This window comes from Clinocottus analis, unplaced genomic scaffold (assembly GCF_023055335.1).
Source record: "Clinocottus analis isolate CAN_PGR_092001 unplaced genomic scaffold, fCliAna1.0.p SCAF_4, whole genome shotgun sequence".
NCBI lineage: Eukaryota > Metazoa > Chordata > Actinopteri > Perciformes > Cottidae > Clinocottus > Clinocottus analis.
In genome coordinates, this window is record NW_027176153.1 from 22,224,433 (window position 1) to 22,251,944 (window position 27,512).

At 41.7% G+C, this 27,512-nt stretch overlaps 1 protein-coding gene across 1 annotated transcript; it reads right to left on the bottom strand.

The window, feature by feature from the left end:
• On the bottom strand, positions 1 to 27,497 carry LOC137800402 (probable phospholipid-transporting ATPase IIA). The gene is made up of 28 exons (XM_068597581.1): positions 27,386 to 27,497; positions 25,722 to 25,866; positions 23,680 to 23,793; positions 23,356 to 23,464; positions 21,750 to 21,808; positions 20,713 to 20,764; positions 19,481 to 19,575; positions 18,297 to 18,377; positions 17,869 to 17,944; positions 17,388 to 17,464; positions 17,030 to 17,190; positions 16,789 to 16,931; positions 15,889 to 16,001; positions 14,998 to 15,207; positions 12,577 to 12,738; positions 11,970 to 12,062; positions 11,761 to 11,844; positions 10,657 to 10,827; positions 9,493 to 9,591; positions 8,021 to 8,110; positions 7,606 to 7,750; positions 6,730 to 6,794; positions 5,898 to 6,053; positions 4,683 to 4,747; positions 4,330 to 4,438; positions 4,167 to 4,224; positions 3,061 to 3,264; positions 1 to 1,802 (listed from the first exon to the last, which is right to left on the bottom strand). The coding sequence occupies exons 1-28, from the start codon at positions 27,451 to 27,453 to the stop codon at positions 1,666 to 1,668; spliced, it is 3,141 nt and encodes a 1,046-aa protein (XP_068453682.1). The 5' UTR covers positions 27,454 to 27,497; the 3' UTR covers positions 1 to 1,665.
• Positions 27,498 to 27,512: the final 15 nt, after the last annotated feature.

Here is a 27,512-nt window from a genome sequence, read left to right on the forward strand (position 1 = left end):
AAAAGAAAAAACACAAGATTTATTAATCATTATTACAACACTGACATCAACACAAATCTCCCTTTTTGTTCTGTTCATTTGAGTGCAATCAACACCATTAAATAAAACATGTTAATACATTAAAAAAAAAGAAACTGGTTATTTACAAGCAACAAACTCAATTCAACAATTTATGTTTTGTGTTTTAACATAAAAATGAATTAATATAATTGGTAGTACAAAACAAAACTGTGCAAACAGCTGACTGGATTCAGTGGGGAAAACAACATTTGTTGAACATATTAGAGATCTGATAACTTACTTCTGGCACCCTGATGCTCAAGAAACATGAGAATAGTGATGTGATTGGAAATAAAGTGTCAGTGTAGTTGAGTTATTCTGTTATTAGCTGATTATTTACAGTGTCTCCACCACAGAGATGACACACCAGATGTGTGGGATCCGTTTCTTTGCTCTCGCTGAGCAGTTGTAATATTCATTGACACTATTCACATTGCATTTGACAGAAGAGACATGATTTGATCCCCTTTTTTTCTTCTTTCATAGCTGAACTGTGGGGGGTTAGTAGAAGGGAGGCCCCCCCCCCCCCCTCCGGGATTAGACGACATGAAAGTGGGCAGCTGGATGCAGGTCACGGGGGTATTTTCAGTTATGGCTTTAGGTCACTGTTACAGTGAGTCATCATGCAATGCTGAAGCGTGGCGGCGGCTGCCCGGCCCACATGAGAGGCTGCACATTTCCCTCCTGCAAATAACCAGCGCTCCTCTGTGGCTGTTTGGACCGCGTTCCCCCCCCCAAAACACCAACAACTCAGAGTCCGTACCAAAGAGACAGAAGACAGATTTAAACGTCAGAGGCTCACGCTGAAAGAAAAACAACCACACCGCCTCCGCCGTCGCATTGCAGTGACGCATAAACAAATACACAAACTTGCGGACGTGTGTTTCATGCAAAGTCTAGCCAGTCGACTTTTTTTTCTTCTTCACCACGTAATTCTCAAACTCCATTTAGAAATCGCCGTTTAAAGCAGAGCGGGAATCGAGTCCTGAGCGAAGATGCTACGTCAATTTCACCGTCTAACAATAGCGAACGCGTCGGCTATTTCAGATGGAAGTGGAAATTAGTTTTTCGATCCAAATGGAACACCCACAAAGCCGAGTGAGAGACTTTCCACGATATGATTTTCGACATTATAAAACAAACTGGATCTGCATAATGAAATAAGCTGATTCTGTCCCCTTCATTTATTCAAACACGGGCGAAACAGCCGCAAGTTTTTACATAATATATTTACATTTCAGGTTCAGGACACTGATTTTCTTTAAGTCAGCTGACAATAAATAAGTTAGTGAAACGAACTCGACCTACAATTCACTGCAGACGGTCTCCCCGTAGAGAAGCCATCAGTTAGTCTTTGCATCAAACACAGCGCAGCGAGTGCCTTTCAACACAAACTCCTAGTAAACAACCGGTCCCGGACCTAAACCGTCGGTCCTTCCCCATCTCCAAGTGGAACTTTTTGTAAACAAATTAAAAAAGGGGGGGGGGCCTGAATCCATCATTGATTCTCTGGTCTAAGCGCAGGCTCTGCTGGATGAAGACAGGGGGCACCTTTTTCTGTTGGTTCTCCACAAGCAAACGAAGCCAGAGTCTCCTCTCGGTCTTCTAAGAGGTCAGCTTGGAGTAGCTGGGCGGGGAGAAGCGCCTGCGCAGGTACTTGAGGATGTAAAGGGGCAGACAGCTCACCAGCGTGATGACCGTCACCTTCCACAGGAACGATATGGTGGTGATGAAGTAAACATCTGGCGTGGACGAAGAGGTGAAAGATTAGAGTTGCACCGCAATGTTTCTAAAGTAGCTCAGAACGGACAAAACAAACACTTCTTACATTACACGAAGGTTATTGCAATTCTTCAATATCCTTAGGGAGGGATAAGCAAATGGGCATTTTCTTTTTTCCCCATCAGCAACCACAGTGCTAGACGCCACTAAACCCTTTACACTGGTCCTTTAAATGAGAAAAAAAAAACACTTTTTCCTGTTTCTTATGTATTTAAAGTATGCCAATTTGCCATCATATTGTATGTCACACACTGAATGTAAACATATTTGCTTGTCCGTTTGTTCACATTTGCTCAAGTTATGACTCATTGGCACAAAGCTCAGTATCTGCACACATCGTCTACGTTTAAAGTAAGTAAAGAGTCAAATATAATCTCTCTCTGGACATGACAACATCTTTACTTTGAACCGTATCAATCTTTGACCGCAGGAGGCAGACAAATTAATCACTACAGTTTCACCCAAATGTAGTAAAGTGTCCAATTAACTGTGTAAACTGCACATGCACCAGAAGAATAGCCTTTAAAATCTATTCCGGGCTGACTTCAAGGGAGGGAGGAAAAGTGTCCAGAAAGGGTACACTTGACCGCATGTCAGTCATGATCCTCAGTGGTCGAGATTGCAGGCTGAAAATGGAACTCCACACCCCACATAAAGCTGAAAATAAAGGCTTGGAAAGCTCCTGGTTAGGATATTGTATATGTCACAAGTCTTAATATGGAACAACTCAAAGTGGCTTACTTTTTTTTCATCCAATAGCCTGGCAGCATGCAGGCTGTAAGAGAGTAACACTAACACCAACAACCATCTGAAAAGGTTGTTGGTGTTCCAGCCTTCTGATGGCTGTGACTTTTTAATCTAACATTGAGTCGAGAAAGATTTGTGGCCAGCGTTTTAAAGCCATTCGCACCTTTACTGAGATAAACACATCAACCTTGGTGGTCCGCAGGAAACTAACAGGACTGACGGCTTTCCTCTTTGATAACACGGCATGCCTGAGCTTCGTCCACATTTGGATATTTTGTCGATGCACTCGACTTTAGCCTTCCTCATATACAGCAGCAAACAGCCCCGCCAGAGCCATGATATAAATGTTTACCTGACTGCTGACACTAATTCAAGGTGAATAACATCCCAGTGTCACCTTCTGTGTGTGTGTGTGTCTGTGGGGGGGGAGGGAGAGCGTCAGTTAATGTCCGGGTGTTTGTGTTCGCTCACCTATGAACTCGTGCAGGAAGACCAGCGAGGCGACGTAGCAGGCCAAGCTCAGGAGCTCTCCGACTATCATGAGCCAGTGCCACGTCTGTATGGTCAGGGCCACCATCAGCAGCTCGGTCAGGATGAGCGAGGTGAAGGAAATGGCGACGATGTGGACGAATTCGGATTCGAAGAGCAGCAGCGCCCCGTACATGATGATGCTCCCTGTGGAGGTGAAAGAAGCCACGGCCTTTAAAAAGGAGACCAACGCTTTGCGAGAAGGAACAGAAACATCTAAACGGTGGAATCCACAATCTGGCACGACAGTCGATGTTTGGTCTGAAAAAAAGAGTGATTGAAATATTCGGCGGTCTGAAACGATGGAAGGCGGAAAACAGTTATCACCACTAACTGAAAATAGCTCGATGTGTTTAGCTACCGGCGTTTTTAAGTAGACACGGTCTCAATTTCCTCACTGAGGTTGAAGGCAGAATTAATAAGTTTTTTACTAAGACACTGTATAGACGCCACGGAAAAATAACCCCACTGACCCACTGGAGGTGTGTGGTGGTGGATCTACCAAGAGAACTGCTCTCGGCCCCGTACCAAAATGGCGGACAAAGCGCTGGGGGAAAGAAAAAAAACCCCCCAAAAACAGCGAGTCGAAAAAAACGAAGCGATCAAAGCTCATACCAAAACGAGAGGGACTCTGGGTTTTGGCTTTCAACAGCTGGCGAGCACCAAGGCCCAGAAATACCAAACTCAAGATCAAAAGGCCGAGCAGCAGCGGAGGGCGACTGGAACGTCGCCACGCGTCGCCTGGCCACAAAAAAATTGCACAAAAGTGCAGTTGCAAAGACGACAGTGAACGGCCAACGAGCAAGCGTAAAAGGAAATAAGTCTCCATAGTGGCAGGTTGCGGTAGTCATGTATTATATGTACATACAGTATATATGTATATGTCATTCAGGAGGGGAAACGGGGACTACGGAAATACTAGTACATGAAACAAAGCAGCGTTCCATTTTAACACCACCTGTGTACTGTACACACACAGAGTTTTTCTCTCAGCAACAGCTGGAGTTAATTACTGTGAGTATCAGAAGTTTGTATAAACTCTGCCTTACCTTGATAGATACTTATTATGACCCATATTAGAAATGTCTTGAAAGATAGTGGTCGGCCCTGTGGAAACAAAAGAGTTTGTATTTACCATTTTCCATGTATACGTTTGTTTCTGTGTATCATATTTGGATGGAGTCGGGGTGTGTTATCAGATATATTAAGTACCTTCAAGAGATCCTTGTAGAGTTCTGGGTATAACATGGCAACCTCTGACTTCACATCTTTGTCCAACACCATGGAGAAGACGGGAAACATTGTGTAGATGGTTGAGTAGCTGAAACGGACAAAACGCGTTCAAAATGAGCGTGTGGAATATTCCACAGATAAAAGGCCGACAGCTTCACACATTTCATTGTTGGATTCAGCAGTGAAATACACGGGTTCAGCCAAGACTTCGTCATATCATCTTTTCCCCCTTTCCCACAGTCAACAAAGAGGAAATGCCAGCGAGGCAATGCAGCCAAATGCTCTCTTGGTAAGTCACAGCCATACAGAGATTTTTATTTTTTTTATCTCACCCAATAATCAGGAATCCTTGGTAGAGCGAGACTGAAGCAAAGTAGAAAACAGAGGAGAACACCGCCTAAAGAAACATACACATGTGTTCATATCAATACTCAAAGGCCATACATAACAGATGATATCGCTTTCCAATATTCAGTTTACATCAGAGGAACAGAAGTAAATGGAAGATACAGCATGAATCTGGCAACATTAGTCACAGGGTAACCAAACTGTGACTGGTCAATGAGCTAAATCCACTCATAAAATGCTTCCAAAGTGCTACTGCTGGAGCATGAGTGCTTCCCCCGACTAATTTTAGCACGTGTCTTGAACTTATGGAAGTTACCAATATCGGGCAGTCAACTCACTCAGCCCCCGAAACCAGACGGGTCACAGCTGTGGTTGGTGTTAACGCGACACATGTGGCCATGGGCCTCCTTAAAAACCTCAAAGTCCACGTGCAGTGACTCATGGGCTGTCCCTCCATGGCGGGGGCTGAGGTTGGCCTGGGACACGGGATGGTGGTGTGTGTGTGTTTGTGTGTGTGTGTGTGTGTGGGGGCCCGGCTCAGAAGGGCACCACTTACTGACTCATCGTGCACCCCTCCCTTCCATGACCACCCCCTAAAACTTCGCCCTGCCTCGCCCCAATCATTTCTTCCTGGCATTTAGGTTTTAGGTGTTGTGGAGAAACCAAACTCGTATCCGCCTGCACAAAGTTTAAAGTTACGATCTTGATAATCTCAGTTTCGATCTCTTTGACTCTCAATTTGCAGAGATTCCAAACATGTGTTGGGAATTCCTGGGAATGTCACCACAGGCACCCAGTTTGTAACACAAATGCCAAATGTGATGTTTTCTCCAAATTGAGTCATATTATGTGCTATGTCCTGGTGCAATATCCATTATGTTTAAGTACTTTTATACACATATTTATTCCGTTTGTATATTTAATATTCTTCTCCTGTTAATTTTTAATTTTATTACCATTCTGTTTATTTATATTACCTGATGTTTATATCTGTATTTACTTGTGATCAATGCTGCTGTAATCCTGTAATTTCCCCACTTAGGGAGTAATAAAGGATTATCTTATTTCATGTAACATTTTTAAGGAGTATTTTATGGTTTTTATTGATGTGAAAATGAAGGAAAAGCTATTCAAAAACACTTCACATTTCAATGCATCATTTCAACATGACATGGCTCCGTGTTGTGGTGGCGCTCTACCTGCATGGTGCTGATGCACAGACTCCTGTGGATGACGAACTGGCTGAGGGCCGCAGATCTTTTGTAGCTGTTCCGACCGTGGACCATGAGCAGACGGCCTAAATGTTTGAACTGAGTCACGGAGAAGTCGGCCGCCAGCGAGGCCTGCTTTCCTTCCTGTCAAACACACGGTACAGGGAGGGCAGTGAGGACACGCTACAAGAAGTCTAAGCAGGCTTTTGGGTGTTTATTATGAGTGTTCAGTGACAGATAAATAGCTTGTTTATAAGGAAACACCAGAAACAGACAGATGGTGGGCAAATACTCTCTGCAGACAGGACGTGCATGGAAATGTAACATCTTTGAATATGCCATATTACATTAAAACAATTTTTATATTCTGCGGATTTCTCAATTAGTTGATTAATTGTGTCCAAAACCTGAGAAATTCAGTCGTAAAAATACGAAGAAAATGTGAAAATATTCACATTTGAAAACGAGCCAAGAAATTGTTTTGTTCATAATCCCATCATTTTTTCATCAACAGCATGTTAATGAGCTCTTCAACTAAGCTAACTGGTTGCTATCTTTAATGAAAATACGCAAGTGTGGCGTCAATCTTCTCAATTAACTCTTTTACTTGAGCCCGAAGGCTCCCTGTCATCTTCGTTTCCTCTGCTCAGACAATGCATTCCCGTAAAGAGGAATCATCTGTGTGCCCGTCTCTCTCTACATGTCTCTGAACGTGAGAGAGATCTTGACAGGAAACCCAAAGTAAAAAAATAAATACAAATCTGTGAGAGCGACACGGCAATGTGTGAGGTGATGAGATGAGATGGAGAGAGAGTCTTACTTTTCCCTCCACTCCCACGCCACAGTCGGCTTCCTGGATCATGCTGACATCGTTTCCTCCGTCCCCTAAGAGAAAACAAAAGCCACGGAGGTGTCAGGATTCACATCAGTGACTCACCGATACAAACTTTTAGCGAGAGTGTCGTGTATGTATTTCAAGGGGCACACCCTCAATTTGGCCTGATTAAGAGATCAGAGCGAGGGCCACGGACAGTTGCTTAGAATTTATTTGTCTGAGATAACAATTTCAATAATGTATTAGTTTCCAGTTACAAGTTTCTACAAATTGCTGATGTCAATGTCAGAACTTTGTAACAAAACCAATTACGATTATCGTCAAAGACAATAACAATAATATGAATCATCACCAAGCCATGGGTATCATCATCATGAAGTAATACACAGAATAATGGCATAAATGAACATTTGAATCAGCTCTGCTTTATTGTGGCATTTTTCCGAGCGAAAGGAGACTGTGGCTCAGGATCGTCTTTCAATCAGAGGATCGGCGGTTCGATCCCCGGCTCCGCTAGCCCATGTCGATGCAAGCCACTTAACCCTAAATTGCTCTTGTAGCTGTGCCCGTGGTGTATAGTTGATGATACTGATGTGGCACCTTGCATGGTAGCTCCTGTGTGAATGGGTGAATCATGGTTCATGTAGTGTTAAAGAGCTTTGAGTGGTCGGAAGACTAGAAAAGTATGGATCCATTTACCATCAGTGTTACTGGGAGTACTGGTGGGATGAGCAGAAGTGCGTGACAGAGGTTGATGTTTTGTATAGAACGTTAAATGTCCAGTAAAAAACAAAAAGAAAGCTGAACAGACTAAATCCCAGCCTGAAAAAAGCTGTTGGACGGTTTCTATTTCCGACTCACCTACAGCACAGGTGAGTTTTCCTGTGCGCTCTTGCAACAATCGGACTATCTGAGCCTTCTGAGTGGGGGTGCACCGGCAGCAAACCACAGCGGGGCACTGACACGCGAGCTCCATGAACTCATACTCGTAGTATTTCAGACAAACCTGCAAGAAAAAGCCACCAAATGGATTAGTGAGAAGCGTAGAGCCCCCAAGTATAACTGATTTCATCTGTGAATCTTCATTGTAACTTACAGTTTAACTCCTACTGCTTTTTAGAAAGTGACTCTAACCACAGATACCCCTGTCAGAGATGCATCCGTTGCGGTGATATTATCGTGCATTGCACAGAAAACATGTCAGAGTTTCATATGGAGAGATAAGTCAGTGGGGGACGAGGGGGAGAGACGCGCACAGATGCACTTGAGAGTTTACCTCAAGCGAGTCTCCTGATATCACCAGCGCGCAGTCGTGTTTTCTCCTGAAAGCGTTGAGCTCCAGGTGGGCTTCCCCTCGTGTTGTCACCTAGGGCGAAGGCAACCGCATTTGAAAAGGCAAGCACAAAACACACTCGCAATAATAAGTTATCAAAGATGACAATCTGTCTGCCTTTGCTGATCCTGATTGTCATCAGACAGGTAGCCTCAAAGAACAGCAGCTCACTTTCCCTCCAGGTGCCAAAACATCCAACGAACTCAACATCCAACTGATGATCGGATATGTATTTTCCCCCAAACCATTTGCCTTGAAACATTACTTCAAATAACATAAAATGTCATGGCATCATCATGTGATGAGGACACAAATCCCCTGTCAAGTCAATAGGATGATACAAATTTAATTAGCACTATATTAAGTGAGCAATATCTATATGTATAATCAAGCAATTATATAAAAATTGCAGTAACACTTTTATTATTTTATTTTATTATAAGTACATAACCATTAAAAATGCTGAATGGTTTCAAACACAAAATAATGCACTAAAAAATGTCCTTAGATCTTTGTAAAAATAGATTATAGTGCATTAAATGTTTATGAGTGCTTTCAAATATTTAATAGAGAAGGATTAAGTAATAAAATCCAAGTTGTAATGGGAAATTGGGAAGTGGAAGAATGCACCGTATTAGAAAATTAAATTCAAAGTTTGAATACAGACCTAAAAAAAAAACAAAGTCCAGAAATGCAGCACTGACAGGGCATGGTGTTAATCTGTCAACAAGAGTTATGCTCGGGAATGAATATCCTTCAGCCGCCGACTATTCATACGTCAATCCAGATCAGGCCGTTGGTGGCCACCAGGAAACTAATCCAGATGTATGTGTTGCAGGCCCAGTCAGCACTCCCCCCGTCCACTGGGACGGAGGTTTTCAAGCCGTGCCAACCATTGTTATTCTCTTCCAGTAACCGCAGTTGTACGCAAGTTGTAACCTTCCCATATGGCGGACGCTCCTTCTGCTCTGGCGCGGTTCCAGAGGGGAAGGCAGAAGGGGAGTCAGGGGGGGGGGACTATCAAAGCGGTGAAAGAGCCCGAAATCTGCGAAACAAATTAGGAAGCGAGCCCTCTGCGTGTTCCCTCTGGGAGTGGTTCAGATGGTTTCTCCTTTCTGTTTGAGCGAAGGCCCGTTTGTTCTCATTGACAGCGGCTTGGACGCTCTCGCTGGTGGGAGGTGATTTATTCGGCCTGTGCGGACGCCGACTTGGGCTGCATGCGTAGAGTTGTGTGCGGCGGTATGACCGCGAGCTGAAGGGGGCCCGGTCGCACAGAGGATGGATGCCCGCGGGTCGAGGGAGTCAGGAAACTGTCAGTGCTGCATTGAACTGGGAAGAACCCTGTGGTACTAAAAACCAACTATTACCACTTTATACCCATGTAAGAGGAAGAGAGGTTAACGTCCAGCACTTACGGGTCTGAAGATATGGATGTCCTGGTTGCGGGTGATCAGATGGGCGTTCTTGGCGGTGCATGTCGCCGTCTCAAGCTTGTCTCCCGTTAGCATCCAAACCTACACAAAAAAAACAGAACATGAAGTAAAAATATCTTTTTTTTTAATTCAGAACATGCACTGGTGATTGAAGAGAAATTCCACACAAACATGTTACAGCATGACACAAAATGTTTCCATCATCGCTCTGTTAAGTCAGGTAACAAGAGCTAAATTCCAGGGATCAAAGACTCTAATCACGGACTTCAAGCAACCTGTAACTGGGAGCTAAGGTTTGTCCACTTATCTTACGATCAAACACGGTTTACTTCATTGTAGCATTTGTGCTTCAAACAGAAGACAAAAACCAGCGATCATAAAGATTGGCATCACATTATCCAAATTCTGTCTGGGATTAATTGTTATTGGAAGTTGCTTATAGATAGTAATAGCAGAGTTTAAATAGTTAACACATAATTACATACAAAATAGAATTACTGCCTCGTGGTTGTAAGCTTTTGCATCTCATGACATTTATTTTATCTTATTAGACATGTGTGTGAAATATTAATAAAACAAATATCAAGTCTTTATTCACAAAAATGTGAGGAAACTCTTTGACCACCAAATTTCGGTTAAATTTGAAGAAATTCCCTTAAAAGCAGAAGAAACAGCTATTGATCGTTTACAAATTAAATTTCTTAAATGATGTGAGCAACTGAAATCCCATTCAACCTCCGCATTTAATCCTTCTACACAGATACCAAATGTGTTTTTCCATATTTGCGGTGAGCCTTTTAAGTTAAGCCTTTTAAGCTAAGAAGAGCAAAAAGGGCCATCAGCCCAACTTTTACTTCTGTGACTGATCAGCTTTCTGCCTTCCTTCCAAAAAACCAAATCCTCATTTCCATAAAACATGTGGCGAAATATTTCCCATCAACCATCTAAGTGTGTCGACCAAAACCACTTAAAAAATGTCTTTCAAATTCACTAGAACGTGTTTTTTTCTGCTAAAAAAGAAGACACTTGAACAAGGCTTGTTCTTGTCAGTAGATATGAAAAACACATGTACTTGTCTTGTCTCTATGTTTTTGTTTTCTTAAGCTTGTTGCTACTGTGAGCTATGAGTCTATCTGGCCCCCAGACCTTGATGCCTGCGTTGCGGAGGATCTCCAGGGTAGGCCTGACATCAGTCTGGAGCTGGTCCTCGACCCCGGTCAGACACAGCAGCTCCATCTCCATCTCCAGACTCTCAATCACGGTGGCCACCTTCAGTGAGCGGTCGTGGACGCTGAGCTTGGCCTGGACGTACCGGGCCTGAGGGGGGGAGCAAAAGAGGACGGGAATATTACGAGTGGGAGGAGATGAAATAGTTTAAAAGTAGAATCACTGTAAGGCCAAAGAAGGAAAACCAGCCAGGGATAGAAGGAGAAAACATCAATATATGGCCACCAGCCAAGGAAGTCATGACACATAGACAAAAGTATAAAAAATAATCACAGGGATGGTTTATACAGTGTGTATACATGCAGATTTGTTTCCCCCTAAAGCAAGACTTAACACCGTTAAACACACACACACAGAGATCTATATCAGATATCAAAGTTTTAGTTGGCATATTAACTTGCAGGTATTTGCCTGCAAGCAGCCGTTAAAGCTACAATGTTTTAGAAAGCTTGAAATACAGAGCAGACGTGATCAATTGGTTAACGCCCATCTCCAGCTTCTCTGCTCCAGGGCAAATTAGCGAGTGAGATAAAGCAAAAACAATCTGAGAGTGACTCATACAGGGACACAAACTCTGTGTGTTTGTGTGACTCAGTTGGTGACTCACTGCTGCCCACCAGCTCTGCTTACACAATTATACACTTCAGTAATGGGCCTGGGGCTGAGGACTGCAGGGGAGACAGCCCTGCCCTGCTCAAACAATGAGTGGGGTGTGTGTGAGAGAGGGTGGGGTGTGTGGACTGGAGGGACGAGGGGTCAAAAGTCACTCCAATTACTCAGCAGCAACACACTTTGACATTTAGGAATACTGAACATGTCTGCGTAAATATCATTCTGCATTTGTGTGTGTTTAGAGTGTAATCTGTGCGTCGATATCCAACAAATTGTTACTATGTCTGTGGTTTATCAGCTCTAATGGCTTCATTGAACATTAGACCGACAAACTTTTAGTGTGCAGGTATTGTCTTGTTCTCAGCTGAGCCTCAGATCGCTGCGTGTTAATCTCACATGACGCCAACTCGCCTCAAAATCTTGATACTGCTCCTCTGTGAGAGACTTCTTTGAGACCACGAGGACCCTCAGGCCTTCCCTCGCCATGTTCCCGCACTAGAAAACAAAAGTCAGCAACATCTGGATTTAGAACGTTAAGTCTGCAAGTTATTTATAACGGGGGTAAAAATCACTGTTGTTACAGCTTCATCATGTCTTGTTAAAAAAGGAAGGAGCTCTACCTCTTCTTCCAGCCAGTCGTTATACTGGACGATGCCTGCCATCACCACATCGGCACCCTTCATGTAGAACGTGATCTCTCCTGTAGACTCATCCTTAAAAAACATGAATCCACAGTTTATTCAGATTTAAAACAGGGGGAAAAAGCTGTTACATTTTACCCAGTGGGTTTCCAGTCCATAGCCGTGTGAGTAAAGGTACACGTGCACTATTTTATGACTTTGTGTTGCCTAGGAATGCTAAACTTATTTTGGTATTCACATGGCTTCCAAAAGGTTTTTGAAAATATTGTCATGAGGAAGTTTGAAAGTCCCAGGCTTCCTGAGTTCGAGCCCGGCCAATAAAAATAAAGTCAGTCATCAGACAGTCAGAGGTTATAAAGTGAGGTTTTTTCACAGATAATATAATTTATATTAATGTCTTGTTAAAGCTCGAGTGACGTCCAAATAAAAATCCCCCTCTGAGCGACATTGTTACCAAAAGAAAAATTTCAGCAATTGGTCAAAATAGGACATCAACATTTATTTAAAGAGTAAAAAAAATAAAAAATACACAACAGCTCCTGAAATGTAACCGACAGAGGAGTAACACAGTTATCTTGGCACTCACTCGCACTATGATGCCCATCCTCTTGCTCTCATAGGTGAAGGGAAATATCTGCAGGATGGTGAAGTTCAGTATTTGGCCAGTAGGGGTCCGCAGCTGCATGGAGGACTGGTCTCTTCCCACCAGCGTCAGACCGACGCTCTCAGTCCACTGCACTAGCGACACCTATCAACATCACATTGTAAAGGCGTCAGTGGCTGGTCATTAAAATATATAGAAGTGAGGGGACGAAATGGTCCGGCTGCAATATTTCTCTAATTGTTAATACTTTATATATTAAACATAATCATCATTGAAGTGCAGCAAGGGAGCAAAGGAACAACTGCTTAAGGTTTCTATTGTTCTCATGAAGCCATTATGTCAATATGATGTTCCATTACTTGAATTACAAAACAAACAGTGAAGGGCACTTTGGACTGAGTAGGATGCCAGAGAGCACAGTGACCGTTTAGTCTTAATCAATAGCGTAAACATTTTCTGCACTCAAGACTATTGATTAATAAACTCGGGAATTGTCCGTTTTACTTTTTTTGCTCTCTCCTCTCTGAAGGACATGGCAGACAGATGACATTGATTAATACGACGTTAACGTGTGTGAGTCTGTGTGGGGCAAAAGAAGGTTTCCCAATAACTTCCAGACCAGAAGTCAGATCACATTCATCATTCATCTTCTGACGGGTCTAATGGCAGAGTGGCCAAAAGGACACAGATGAGAGAAAACAACAAAGATTTCCACAATCCCAATTTTTTAAAAACCACAAGTTTTGTAACGGGGAAATTACTTATTTTGGGAATTCATGACGATGCCCGGTCGGGAGCACTTTAACGTCATAAAAGCTCTGATTACTGTAATGTTCCTTATCCATGTTTGGGAAATATGCAGATTGTGCTTAGTCACAGCTTCGAAATATTCCTTGTGGGGGCATTCTTGGATCTGGTGTCTGCCACGGCAGCAGCACCTTGTAATAGCAGCATCTGGGTTGGCTGCAGATTTGTAACTGGACTGAATAAAGCTGGAACCAGTTTGCTTGACTCAGAACCTCCACATGAAGGACATGTTTTTCTTTTTATGAGCTGAAAAGGAAAATGATTCAGATATCAACTCTCTGTGGTGAATTACACACAACATACTGCAAGACATCCTTTTGTTATCATTACTTGTGCTTAAGATGCACCGATTGATCTGTTGAGATCAGGCTTTTTACCAGTCAGATTCACAAACCATAGTTTTAAGGAAATGAAAATGTAAGGTATATGGTATTTGGTGCTTTATTACGAATGATATAATTTCAAATTACAAAATGACTATTGACTACTATTGAAGACTTTCAAAAAATCTGAATCTGCCAAGAAAATTGCAATTGAGGCATCTCCAGGCAACTTTTAGGAGTGACACGTGCAGAGTAAAATGTCTGTTTTGACTGCATTGGTAAAAACCATGCATTTAACTGACATTGTGTCCATAGTGCTCACAGACAAAACCAGATCTATATTAGGACTTCCTGAAAGCGGTAGGGAAAGCAAACTGCAGCTCTAGATGGTATCAAACTGATAAAATGCACCTTTCAGGACACAGCAAAAAAAAACAAAAAAAAAACGGTTACAATTTGTATTCAGTTTAACCTCAAAACAATAAAACGGCTAAATTTCCTTCCCGCAATATAAACCACAGGCCTCTAATCGCAACAGATGTACGTGGCTCTATTAAACTATGCTATCAAAGAGGAAATTCAAAAGGGGATAAGTGCAATGGGCTGGGGAGCACATTAAGGAAATCCGTATTTACACCGCAGGAAATGGATCGGAGTCAAATTCCGCAGCCCTCTTCCTGATGTTCAAAGAATTCATACAGATCAAGGACATAAAACGTAGGCTGCCTTTTTGGCTTGTGAATGTTTCCCTTCATGTAAGAAAGCAGGGAAGACACTTGAGATGATGGCCTTTACTGATATCTTGAGATCGGAAGTCTGTTCTCCTGTCGGGCCTTCTGCGTTTGTCCTTGAGAAAATTATTGTTTGAATAAGGTGGACATCTTGCAACAGGTCAAGTTGACGCATGTAAATATTTAAGTATGTACCTGTGTGTGATTACGCACACTATAGGATGGATATACTGTAACTGTTTGTATAATAAATGTGGGAAACGTCCAAGTCCACAAGTATGTTTCCACATAGATGCAAAAAATAATAAAAAACATTGTTAGTTGAAAGTGTTTCTAATCAATAATTCCCTGCTTCTATAGAGTTTAAATTGCTTGATTCATTTGTTTTGAGCTGCATTTCTTGTCAGAAAAGGTCTACCAGTATATAAAAAAAGTAAAAATTTCCTTTCAGCCCCTGAGGGTTTTATAAAAACTAGCAATAACACGAGTGTCACTAAAACTGGAGGAACGTGTATGAGGTTCTGGGCGGCAGGCCGTGGTACCTCATCCGGGCTGGAAGCCTGGTAGACTCTGCACGTGTCTTCATAATGCTGCTCGGCCTCGGCCTGGTCGGTCACGCCGTTGGCCTCGTATACGGGCGTCACGTTGTGCACCAGGGCGACGGCCTTCACGGCCTCGTGAACTCGACTGATGATGGTCTTGCGGACCTTCGTGGCTGCCGGAGCCCTGGAGGCTGGAAGGTCATGGGCGGGCTGGAGACGATTACAGAAGGTACCGTGATGAAAACAATGACATACAGGAATCTCAAAAAAAAAAAGGTATAACCTTTCTTTCATTGTTGTCAAGGTCCAGACGACAGCTATTGCAGCCAGTAGAACTAATAGTCTGTGCTGTCAGAGAAAAAGAGCGGTATGAACATGTGCAATCCTGTTTACAACTCATTCTAAAATAACGATAACTAACTGGAGATTGTTTTGATTGTAGAAACAAGCTGCTTCGCTAACGGCAATTTCAATGATTGCCGTGCTAGTGGCCTGTAAATATAACCAGATGTGTTAAGTAAATATGAACAATTTGCTTTTGCGTTGTGGCCTTTCTATTTATAGAAGCCTGTGCGATCCAGGGGTTAATGGTAGCGTCATTTAAGAAGTCCGGTCGTTGCTTTGCTTGTGGGCTAATCCTGTTTCCTGCTTCACTAACCTCTGGTGTCAAGGGGGACAAAGAGTGTCATCTGAGGTCAGGAAGCATTCAACCAAACAATAATCACAAACTGATATGTTTCTTAAAACAATGCTCATGTCTGTTTGTGTTACCCTTTCCCATGATTTAGGAATTTTAATCTTTTGTTTTCTAAGCGGCGCTGCTTCGCTTTGGCAGAGCCAGAGCACCGCCGAGACTTGTGCATGTTATTTTTCTTTCTTTTTTTTTAATACCTGCGTGTAGGCGCTGAACACAAGGCTCTGGACTTCATCCATTGAGTCCATCCCATATGCCACAGTTCCAAGATGGAGGCGCCTGAACACCATTTCATTTTGAGTAAGAGTTCCTGGTGAAAGATTACATTACAGACATTCAAAGAAGTGAAAATCCTTTACAAAAAAAAGAATTACAATTGAAAGAGTTTTAGTATCTTGTGCAAAATGATTGAGTGGACAAAACATTTTGGTTTCTAAATCAATTGACAATTAAAGCATCAATATCTGTAAAGTATTTCTATATCGTTTGGATTCACAAACGGTAATCGGTTACTTAAAAGAGTTTGCATGTCACATATGGTGATTGTGAGGAAGCCAGCGGCCTTCACCTTCAACACTACACACAACCTCTGTATCCTCACACTCACTTTAAAAGCATTTCCCGCTAGTATATCAAAAAAAAAGACCTCAGGGGTCTCGCACGTACACTGGCCTGAACCGCAGACCCCACCGGCCTTATCGCGCTCTGGATGGGGGGAAAAAAGGCTGATCATTTTATTGGGCATGAGGGCTATAAATCTGACGTGTAACACCTCGCGCCTGAGGAAGTGCACTGGTGGAGGTGTTGTGCTCTTAAGGTGTGTATGGATGAGAGACTTTGGGGCTTTTTTTATGATTTAATGGTCCAATAAGTAGCTGGTCTCTGGGAGCAGAAACCCCACCACAGAGCAAAACCCCCAAGGGAAGGAAACGACTTAACTCTGTCCCACTGGATACTTCCTTGGCAAATCCACAGCACTATAACTCCTCATTTCAGTACTCTACACCCTGGTCTCAGTGATTCTTTTAGCCACAAGCAAGGCTGTTTTTTTAAATATAAATTATGTTGCTTTTCGCTGCCATTCCCTGCTGTCTCACCTGTTTTGTCAGTCAGCAGGTAGGAGATGCGTCCGAGCTGTTCGGGTATGGTGCTTGACCTCACCATCGTCCCAGGGATCTTGGAGTCTCTCTTAATCATCCAACTGAAAACCATCTTTCCCATATCCAGATTGACACGCAAACTGTATCAAATGAAAAAACAATACACGATTTAACGTCTCACATGTCAATACAAAGCAACACCGCGGATGAATTTGAAGTAGAGAAGCTTAAGTGGCACCTAATCGGCACGATGTTGGAGAAGAGGAGCAAGAAGCGCAAAATCTGGAGGTACCAACGACCAACGAAGTGCTGGAGCGCCACCATGACCAGTGACACCACCACAAGAGCCCCGAACAGGATCTTAGTCAAGCAGTTCACTTCCAAGTCAAACAAACCCACCTTGAGGCAAAGAGTAGAATTCAAGTTAAAGTGAAAACAAATGCTATGTGCAATATGTAGGCCTAAGTAAATTATTAAAACGTTGGACAAAAATTGCACAATTAATCAATTAGGGATGAATTCAGCAGAATCCTTTGTCTTCATGCAAACTAAATGATCAGATGTCTGTCTTCGGGCTCTGGTTCACACTACTGTACCTTGTGTCTGGGGTTGGAGGTGTTCATGACACTGCGCAGCTCCTTGCCTGTGTAAATCACAACCCCCACCACTGTTCCTGGAGTGAGAGAGAGAAAAAGACCTGAAAAAACCTGCCTCGGGTCAATATAATAAAAAGAACAACATAAAACACACAGTATGTCGACGAGACGTTTCCCAGACCCATAATCTTGACAATATACTTTTTTTTCAAATGATCAATGAATACAGGATGCAGATTTTCAATTGCTTAATGGATAACACATGTCCGCGTGGGTTAGTATCTCCTCTGGAAGAAGCACTTTCCGTACCATTACGGGTAGCTGCTCCAGAGCTGTTTAAAAATAGCGGTGTGTTTCGGTTGGACGAGTCTACAGATCAACAGTTGTGAACTAATCAAAGCTTCAGGGCAGATTTTTTTTGTGCCAGAGGCTAAAAAGGACTGTCTGGGTTACTTCCTGGGTTTGAGCTGCAGGCATTTACCCGAGGCGACAACGGTGCTGGCCCACAGGGTGTTCTCAATGCTCAGGCTTTCGTTGACTGGAGGGTCTCCGTCCTCCTGTTAAGACGACACATATGCATGACAGAAACTTATTAAATAGTTGCTACATTTAAAAAAAGAAGAGTTTTGTAAACATTGGTGCCTCCATCTATCTGTTAGCTAACAAATGTTTGGTTTGTTCTCACGCAAGATGCATTACTGGTGGATTTTTAAAACATATTTTGCCATTTAAGCTTAAAATAATGACTTCATCTCCTTTATCGCAGTCCGACCGAGCAAAGTTTGCCATTGTGACTTATGTAATAATGACTCAAGACGCTTATTCAAACTTAAGACCAACATGTTACATTGCCATCAGATGAACATAAAGGGGCTCCGGGTTCAACAGAATCATATCGTAACCACTCACCCTGGTGAAAGTCCCAATAAAGTTATGGATATCGATGTTTGGTTCTTCTGCGTACACATACGATCGTATTTGTAGAAGATCCTGTGGGACATTAAAAACACGGTTCAGGATCACTGACGGGGCAAAGTGGTTGAATATTGAAAGCCGTTTGAACAAGCAGAGCTTTGTCTTACATTCTTATGAAACATTATGTAAATCCCTCTGATAATATGTCCCTTAGATGGAGACCAGATCAATTTCATCCTACACAGTCCTTTACAGTTTATGCTGGGTTTGCTCTATGGTTTTCATTATTACATTAAATAAACTTTTCTCAAAGCTATATTTAGAGAGTAGTCAGCCTGACGCCTTCAAAAAAAGGATCTTTGTTATATTTGCTTGACAAATATGTGAAATATTTGATTTTTACAAACCAGTCTGTGCGAATGCACATGTTATGTTCTTTAAAGAAATATACACTATCATTCAAAAGTTTGGGGTCACTTTGAAATGTCCTTATTCTTCAAAGCAAAGCACAGATTTTTTCAAAAAAGATAACATTAAATTAATCAGAAATACACTATAATTGTTAATGTGGTAAATGACTATTCAAGATGGAAACGACTGGTTTTTAATGAAATATCTAGATATAGATATTGAGGATTAAGAAAAACAAACGTTTGTATTTTAATCAAAAGAATCAAGTACTTAGTAGTAAGAATCAGCACTTTAACCTATAAACAAATAATAGATTTTCCACTTGCAAATCAAATAACAGCAAAAATTTAGGTTAACATAATGAAATCACTAAAATAAAACAGCACTATCTTCATTTTTATCATATTGAATTTAACTGTATCATACTGAACATTGTTACAATGTATCGATACTTTGAAATAAAATAAAAAGCTTTTAAAATTTGCCTTTAAAAAACCCAAACTGGTCCAACACTGAAGAACAAGCAGGCGATATGGGCTTGAGGTGAACCTTTGACCTTTTAAGTCATTCTCTGATGTCCTGGCCTCTCTGCACTGTCGTCAAATGACCACTCTGTCCCCATGACTTGCTTCTTTGATCCCGTTGTCAATATGTGCAATTACAGGTATTGTTCTAGTTATTACAAGGCACAGCGAAGGCATAAACACAGTGTTACAACATGCAATTTTCTCCCGACTGCCTCTGCATCTTTATTTTTTATGACTCACGGCAGCAGTTGGCAGTCTCTGCGTGCAGGCCACTGGGAGGCGTAGTTTCCAGTCCGTCTCTCCATCCAGCTGGTCAGTACGCAGGAAGCAGGAGCCTGGGAAGGAGAGGAGAGCTGCCAATGATGCCAGATACTAACTCATTCACCCCTAGGGGGCAACCATAGATTGGCTTTTAGTTAAAGAGGAAATGTCAAAAATCGGGAATCGTTTGAACAAATCAAAACATTTATATTTCAATAGACACTAAAGGCTACTGTCCTGGTTGCTGCTTTCTGATTTTATTTGTTCAAATACATGTTATACTATATGTTTCCAAGTTGCTGGGGTGAATAAATGCATAAAAAAGAGCAATCAAACAATGTAGCATGGAGTCACAAATGAATTGGAGCAACTTCTGTGAAGGGTACTGAGCTTAATGTTACTGTCGGGATAGAAGTGAAGGCATCCACCAAACAAAGCCCCCCCCCTCCTTCCACCACTGACTTGCATGCGTCATCCTGCCCAAAACTACAAATCCTGGCCTAAACGCTCTTCATAATTGACCTAATGGCCTCCACATGGAAGAGAGATAACCAAGAACTATTTCTAGTAAAACAAAGCTGTTGTTTTTCTTCCTTTAACAGGAAGACGTAACGAAAAAAAAGAACAAAATGCCACTAGATTCACCGGCAGGGTCACAATTGGGTTTCTAGAAGCAGAAAAAACAACAACTTTGTGTTCCCTGTGATGTGCTTTTTGATGTGCTGTGCGTTTGGAGGTTTGTTATTTTGAATGGACTTGTGTGGATTTTGTTTATGTGCAAATAAACGCCTCGCATTGGCCAAGTTTGTGTTATCACACAACAAATCTGGTCCTAATCCATATTTGATTATTCAGATGAGGCGTCCTCCACATGTCTCCTGTGTTCTCTTTGCATTAGATTCTTGTGTGTCCTTTGATTTCCTTTTCCTTATCTTCTCATTTGAAAGACAAAATTAGTGAAGCGAGAACCAGGTTTCGTCTACTCACATGGGAGTAGTAACTCTCTCCCTCTGCGCTTTGAGTGATAGTTTAGTACTGGACCTAATTACAATTTAGACATTGTAGGACTTCCTGTCCCGGCTCAGGGCTAATCCCTGCACCTCAGCGCCTTTTTAAACAAGTCATTTCCCCAACCAGCCAGCCAGCCAGCCGGCCGGCCCGGGCCGCCAGCCTGTTGTGGAGATCTGGATGAATGACCAGCAGATGTTTACCATTTCTTTCAGAGGTCCTTAAAAAGATCATGTCAGCAGGAACACGCTGGTTCTACAAAGAAAAGGCAGAAAGAAAAACATCACTTCAACATCACTTCCTGAGCCTGCACTTTCCTCCGCCTCCCTCTTCTGCTCTTTAACTGTAGGAAAGTACGACTTTTGGCTTCTTTTTTTTTCCATGTACCACATTACCGACAGCCAGTCAGTCAAAAATAATAAGCCCTCCAGCAAATCATCCAGTCGTGGCCCTGAACTGGACCCTGACCAGGGTTTACACTCTGCCTGACCTGGTCCTTGCACGACACCAGACAAATCCTCAAAAAGGAAAACGGTGCGTGGGTTACTGCTAAATAGACAATCGTCTAACAAAGATGTTTTATATTAATCTTCAAATGCAGGTTCCTTTAGAAATTCTAACGCTTTCTTCTTGTCAGCCACTGGTTTTCCCGCTGCTGATGAGTTCCTCTGTTGTAAATCACATAACTGTGAATCACTGAGTCATATTAGTGGAACTGGTAGGACAACATGTGTGACCTTTCCTTCAGCTGCTTTGAAATGGGCGATTCAGAAGGAAGCCCTTAGTTGGAAACTGAAGACAGGACCCACTTCTCATGTTTCATGTACGAAGACCTCAGAGAATCCACTGTGTCCGAGAGAAGAGCCACAGATTCCCCCGGAAAACTTTAACTAACTTAAGATATTTTAAATAACTAAAAAAAAAAAAACATAATTGGGATTTCAAGATGAAAGATGCATTTATCAATAAACAGTAGTTGATCGAATTGGTGTGTGAGCTCTAATTAAAAAAGGCATATTAGGTTCACGTGTGCTGTGCATGCATTGAGTTTGACAGGCTGAGGCTCAGCATTGATCACAAGATTACAAAATCTTTACTAACTCCTTTCACCTCAGTCACCAGTGGAGCAGAGAAGATTAACAACCCCCTCATTATTCTCTGTCATATAAATGGTGACTTGACAGTCCTGGAAAGCAAAATTATTCACAGATGTGGACCAAACAATTTTTTTTAAACAAACCTTCTCCACGATTATGAGATCTCCAACTTGAATACCGCTGCTTTTCACCTTTACTGTGCCTGAAATACACAGAACAAAGTCGAAAAAGTTAATTTCGAGTTCAGTAACTTTGGACATTTTTTGATGGATTCCATAGTATGCTAAAACCTAAAGAGTTAAAACCTTCAACACATATTAGCTGACCATTCTAATACGATCTAGATCATATCTAAAAACACATAAAGTGTTTCATTAAATGATATTTAGTGACCTAAACATACTAATGTCTTCTTGGAATGAGCTGTTGCTCTGCGTGCCTCAGCAGTCACTTTAGTAATTTGGGAAAGTCATTTTCCTTTGCACATTTGAAAGAATGCTGGGGGAGTTGAGCCTTTTCTCTCATTCCATTTGGAACGAACAGGCAAAATTGTTTGGAAGAGATCGCTGAACCTTGACCTCTGCCTTGACCTCTGGGCTTTGCATGTGTAAGACATTAAAGCACATTAATATTGCTATGCAGCAGGCTTCAAGGGACTTCAGATTAGTGCTCTTAACATTTTACAGATTACACAGCAGCACGTAACATGTAACACACCATTAGGAAACAAAATGTGGCAACACATACTTTATCGAAAAATAAATAAGGACGCTTTCCGTGAACACAAGAAAGAGCTCGTGTACGTTTGTGTTCGTGACCAGAGAAGAAACTGTTCATTTGTTTGACTGATTAGTCGATTAAAAGAAGATTGAGCCACCTATTTTAAAAAATCAATTTATCACTTTTAATGTTGCATCAATCAAAGTGCTTCTTAAACTTACAGCCAGCCACAAAATGTTTTAGCTAACATAACATGAAAATGAAAGCAGTGCTCTGTTCATTTAATTTTGGGTAAAACGCTTTGTGACATCGTATATTTAGCTTGAAGATACACTGTGAAAAAGGACAAAAAAGTCTTTTTGGACATGGAAGTTAAGTTTATTTTAAAGTGTGAAACTCCGATAAACCCTTTTGGGCCCTAAAATGATAATTGTGATAAATGATCATGACCTCAATATTATTATTGTTTTTTAAAGTATCATTATATAATTTGGGCTGTTATTGTGTCGCCCTCATATGGCAATAAACTGAATATTGCTTGAATCTCCTTGAGCAGTAGGACATTAAAACGAGCAATTTCTACATTTTATGGATACAATTATCAATCAATGAACAAACTAAATTATTTAAATCCTTTTCTTCCTTTGTTAGAAAACAATACAAACAGCTCTGACGCCATAAAGCTTCTATAAGAAACACAAGATATGCACGGGGGCCGCTATCATGGAGGCAGCCAGTCATTGTGTTTATGGGTAAAACAAGCTGCCACATCAAAGGGGAAAAGTGATGGAAACCACAAGAGGTCTCCTGCTTTTTATTGCTGGTAGCACTTTATACCAAGGCCTCTTATGTACACTTTTACATCTCTGCTTTGAATTACCCACCATTTCCCCTAGCCCCAATAAGTTTTAATAGGACCAACCTCCTACAGTTAATAGCCACTGATGCTAAGAAATAAGCACCGTGGATTAGACATCAACACAACCAAAACCTAAGCGGTGTTGTTTCCCAAAAGCCACCAAACCTTACCTCGCGTTGAAAGCTTGCTGTAAATCTGAGAGTTCATCTCTTTGTCTCGAATGTAGCATCTTATTTCTTCGACGGCCTCTCTCATGATGGTAATAGCCAAAACGAGGCCCTGGAGAGTGAAACGTCAGAATAAAAACATTCTTTAACGTAGAGAACAACGAAGCAACACAATATAAGAGAGTGCTCTGGCAACTGTGTTTGTGGGAAATAACAGAACATTTCCATTAAAAATAAGACATTCCAAAGATGCACTGAGCACTAATAAAGTCTGCAAAAAGGAGATGATTGACCAAAACAATTAACAGTTAGTGAAATGCCACATACCAGAGGGACCCAGTAGGTGTAGAGCGCACCCAAGCGTAGCTCCTTGATGAATTGAGAGCAGGCCAAGAGCAAGAAGTATAAGTTGAAGAAGTACTTGAACTGATTGAACAGCACCTGTGAACATAAAACAAAAAGAGCACAGAGTGAAATGTTTGCAGTGTGGAAAGTTATTGTGCATGTGAGTGCATCTGACATGAAAATGTATTAGACACCATCGGCCTCCATTTGCCTTGTTGTAGTAATTTTTAGTGGCCTAGAGAAGAAAAGTCATCTCAACATATAAAAACAAAAAATTATGAAGAAAATGAATAAATACATAACTTTAGGTAATACATAAAACAATTGTTTTAACAATTTCATTTTTTTTTTTTAGTTTTCTTTAATTAAAACTGCCTTTTATATAATCTGGTTCTGTTGCAAACATACAGTGTGTGTGTGTGTGTGTGTGTGTGTGTGTGTGTGTGTGTGTGTGTGTGTGTGTATATATGTGTGTGTGTGTGTGTGTGTGTGTGTGAACTTTCTTTATTATCCAACAACTTTCTTAATACCAACACAGAAATCAAATATAGAATTCCAATATTTTCCATAATCATCATCCTTGTTGGCCTTATAAACAGCCTGAAAGATATGAAACAATAGCCAAAGACCTTTAGCAGGTTTCCTCCGCTCGTGTCATTCTTAAAATAAATCATGCTTCAACTTCGCCCTATTTCATTACCACCAGTGTGCAAGATTACTAGCAGGGGAAACATGTCTGGCTCCTGTACATCACTACCTGAACTGCTGCCAAGAGGAAAGTAGAGAACATGAAACCATGGACGAATAGAAACATACAGACGACCATATTGTTCTGGTGAGAAGAACTTCTTGGCATGAACCAAAGTAAATAGAAATTTGCAATGCAAAAAAAAGGCTCTGCTCTTGTCTTTGGCTTTCCAAACAAATTTGAGCTACTTTCAATGTCTGACTTCATACACACAAAAAAGTCAGAAGATCTTAAGACAACTAATGTCTGAAAAACAAATGCACATGTAAATCAGGCCGGGGAACGCACGGCCGTTAATGTAAGGAATCGCCAACCAGTGTCACATCTGCTCCTCCACGTTCTCCGAAGGATATGAACGTGGTTTGGTGCCATGAGACCCTGTTGCTGACTGTTCGTCCAGCTATGACAAGTCATGCTGCTCTTGTAATCAGCGAAAGATCTTCATTTTAACATGAGTCATTCCACCGTTTATGAATTACTATTGACTTCCTTATACTGTCTTTACTACAAGTCATCTTTTCATCTGAAAGAGACCAGTGTATGTTTATTGATTGATGTACCAGATACTCCATTAAAGTCTTGAGGTACAGTCAGATGCCAGTTCATTAGGTACCTAGATAAGGCAAAAACAAAGCATTCAATACAACGGCAATAAACGCTACCTTCATGACGATTGTAATGTTATCATGTTTCTCTTGTCATCACTGAAAGATCATCATTTTAGGATAAGTCATCCCACCATTTATGAATTAATATTGACCTCCTTATACTCTCAGCATGTGAAGTGAAGCCTCTCTTACATACACAGGTACATTTCTATGACAAACTATGCCCTCTGTCATATGGTCATGTATGTAGTAGATAATTAATAAAACAAATTATCTGTTTTACATTATTGTAACCTATATCTTAATATCTTTCGGTTTTTAATTGTTGGTCAGACCACACAAGTGATTTATCAACACTACATGGGCTCCAAGAGATCCTAATGGCAGCGTTTGTTTTAGACAACATTAGTATTCAATTAATCTGGAAAATAACCGTCAGATCAGCACAGCCATTTCAAATGAGTCAAACACAACAATGAACGCCCACTGATGCAAATGAGGTGGGTGATACAAGATGACTAGTTCCTCGGATTATGATCGTCTTAATGGGAAAATATGTCTGACAAGTGATAGCGAATCAGAGCCAGGATGAGCAAGGTGGGTGGTGGTTTTGGGAGGTTAAAGGGAGAGAGAGAGGGTGGAGGGGGTGACCTTTGACTGACACTAACCGCAGGCAGGAAGGTGAAAAAGTTGTACTTCTGGTTGTTAATGACATTTCTCGGGTATCTCTGCTCCCTCTTTTCTGGGTGGCCGAGCCACACGGTGCGGGGTCGGAAGTCCCCCATGCCACAGCATCTCGACCACGGGCAGCACCTGAGAGGAAGAGATGGCGATGGTTAAGATACCGCACATTCAATCTCACCATTTGGTTCAATAGCAAACATGCTGAGAAACAGACGTACCAAAAAAAAGAGGAACAAAATCATTCAGATTCATGCAGATTCTGAAGTTTGAAGCTGTCTCACAGCTCTTTGTTAATGTGTTGCTTATTGCAGCTACAAAGCCACAGGACAGACAAGGCTGAGCCTAAGGTCCATGATCAGTCTGGAGAGATTATGCTTCTTTCCAAGATAAATATTAACTTCGGAAAAAAAGGTGGCCACTCCCATTGCTCTACCCAAACAAAGCATTCCATATCAATAAACTAGGAGCCCAGTGACCTCGTGATTAATAATTGAACTACCTTTCAAGTAAAAAAAAAAACTCCTATTAAAAAACATAGGCGTGATAAATATCAAGCATCTATTAGGGCCACTTTATACGGTACCTAGATAAGGCACAAAAAAAAATGCATTCAATAAACAGCAATAAATGCTACACCTTCATGAAGATTATACTGTTTTGTTTTTGTTAAAACTGTTTTTAAAAAAAAGGTTATGATTCAGCTTTAGGTTCAACTTTGAAGATACAATGTTTGGGGAATCACAAAAGAGATGCATTTATTTTATATAGCATACCCTCCTAATCGTCTATCATACTGTCATGTGTGTAAACTTAACATTAACCTTCATGAGGGGTAGGATTTATTGTATTATACATTATTATTTGTACCTGGACTGGCAATTGAGTGCACCACCATGTCAGGGTGAACAGGTGTATTGAATGCATACTACTATAAATTATACTGCAAAATACAGAAACATAGTGTACACCTAGCTGCTAGCTACAGGCCAATATTTCTGCATTAATGACCGCACATTTTTAAAAATCTTTTGTCTTTACGTGCTGTGATCATTACAGGAAGTGACGTCACCGTGATAGCCTGACCCGACTATTGGCTGCCTTTCTCGCACTTTAACTCTTCCCTCCCTGTACGTATGTCTCCATCCTCATCACCTACGAGGCCTGCCCCTTTCATGTGCTGGTCAAAATAACACAACAAAAGCCCAATTGGGTCATGTGAATTTAGCACACTCATCTCCTGACAAGGAGCCGGCATTCAAGCGTTTTATTTCTGCTCTCTAGGCAGAAAAAAGCGACGGGTCTGCCGAGCAAATATTGACATGGGCGTCAAATGCACTTGCTCCCCGGAACAAGGATGTCTCCTGGAGCTACTGCTAACGTTAGTTAGCTGTTGTAAAGCTGCTGTGCATTGTCGCATCATGTATTAGTAACGTGCTTGTGTCCGTTAGCCGCTGTTTCTTTTTGCCCTCACTGATAACCCCCCCTCCACCCCCCGCCATGACACCCGCCATCGCTATGCTAGTTACAGAGACAATGTCGACGCGCTCTTGTAAACAGTTTAACGGCTACTCTTGACAGCAACAAAAGCAGCCGACGAACACACGAATGGCTTCATGTGGTTGTCCCATGTGCGGTATGACGGCCTTACCCATTTCTGTGTTTACTGTCTTGTCTTTTCGGCCGCCGCACGGGTTGTAGGGGGATATTGTCGGTCATCGCGGCTCCTGGTAGCGGGTGGAGGCGGTAGGCAGCACGCCTGGCTGTCGCGTTTCTGG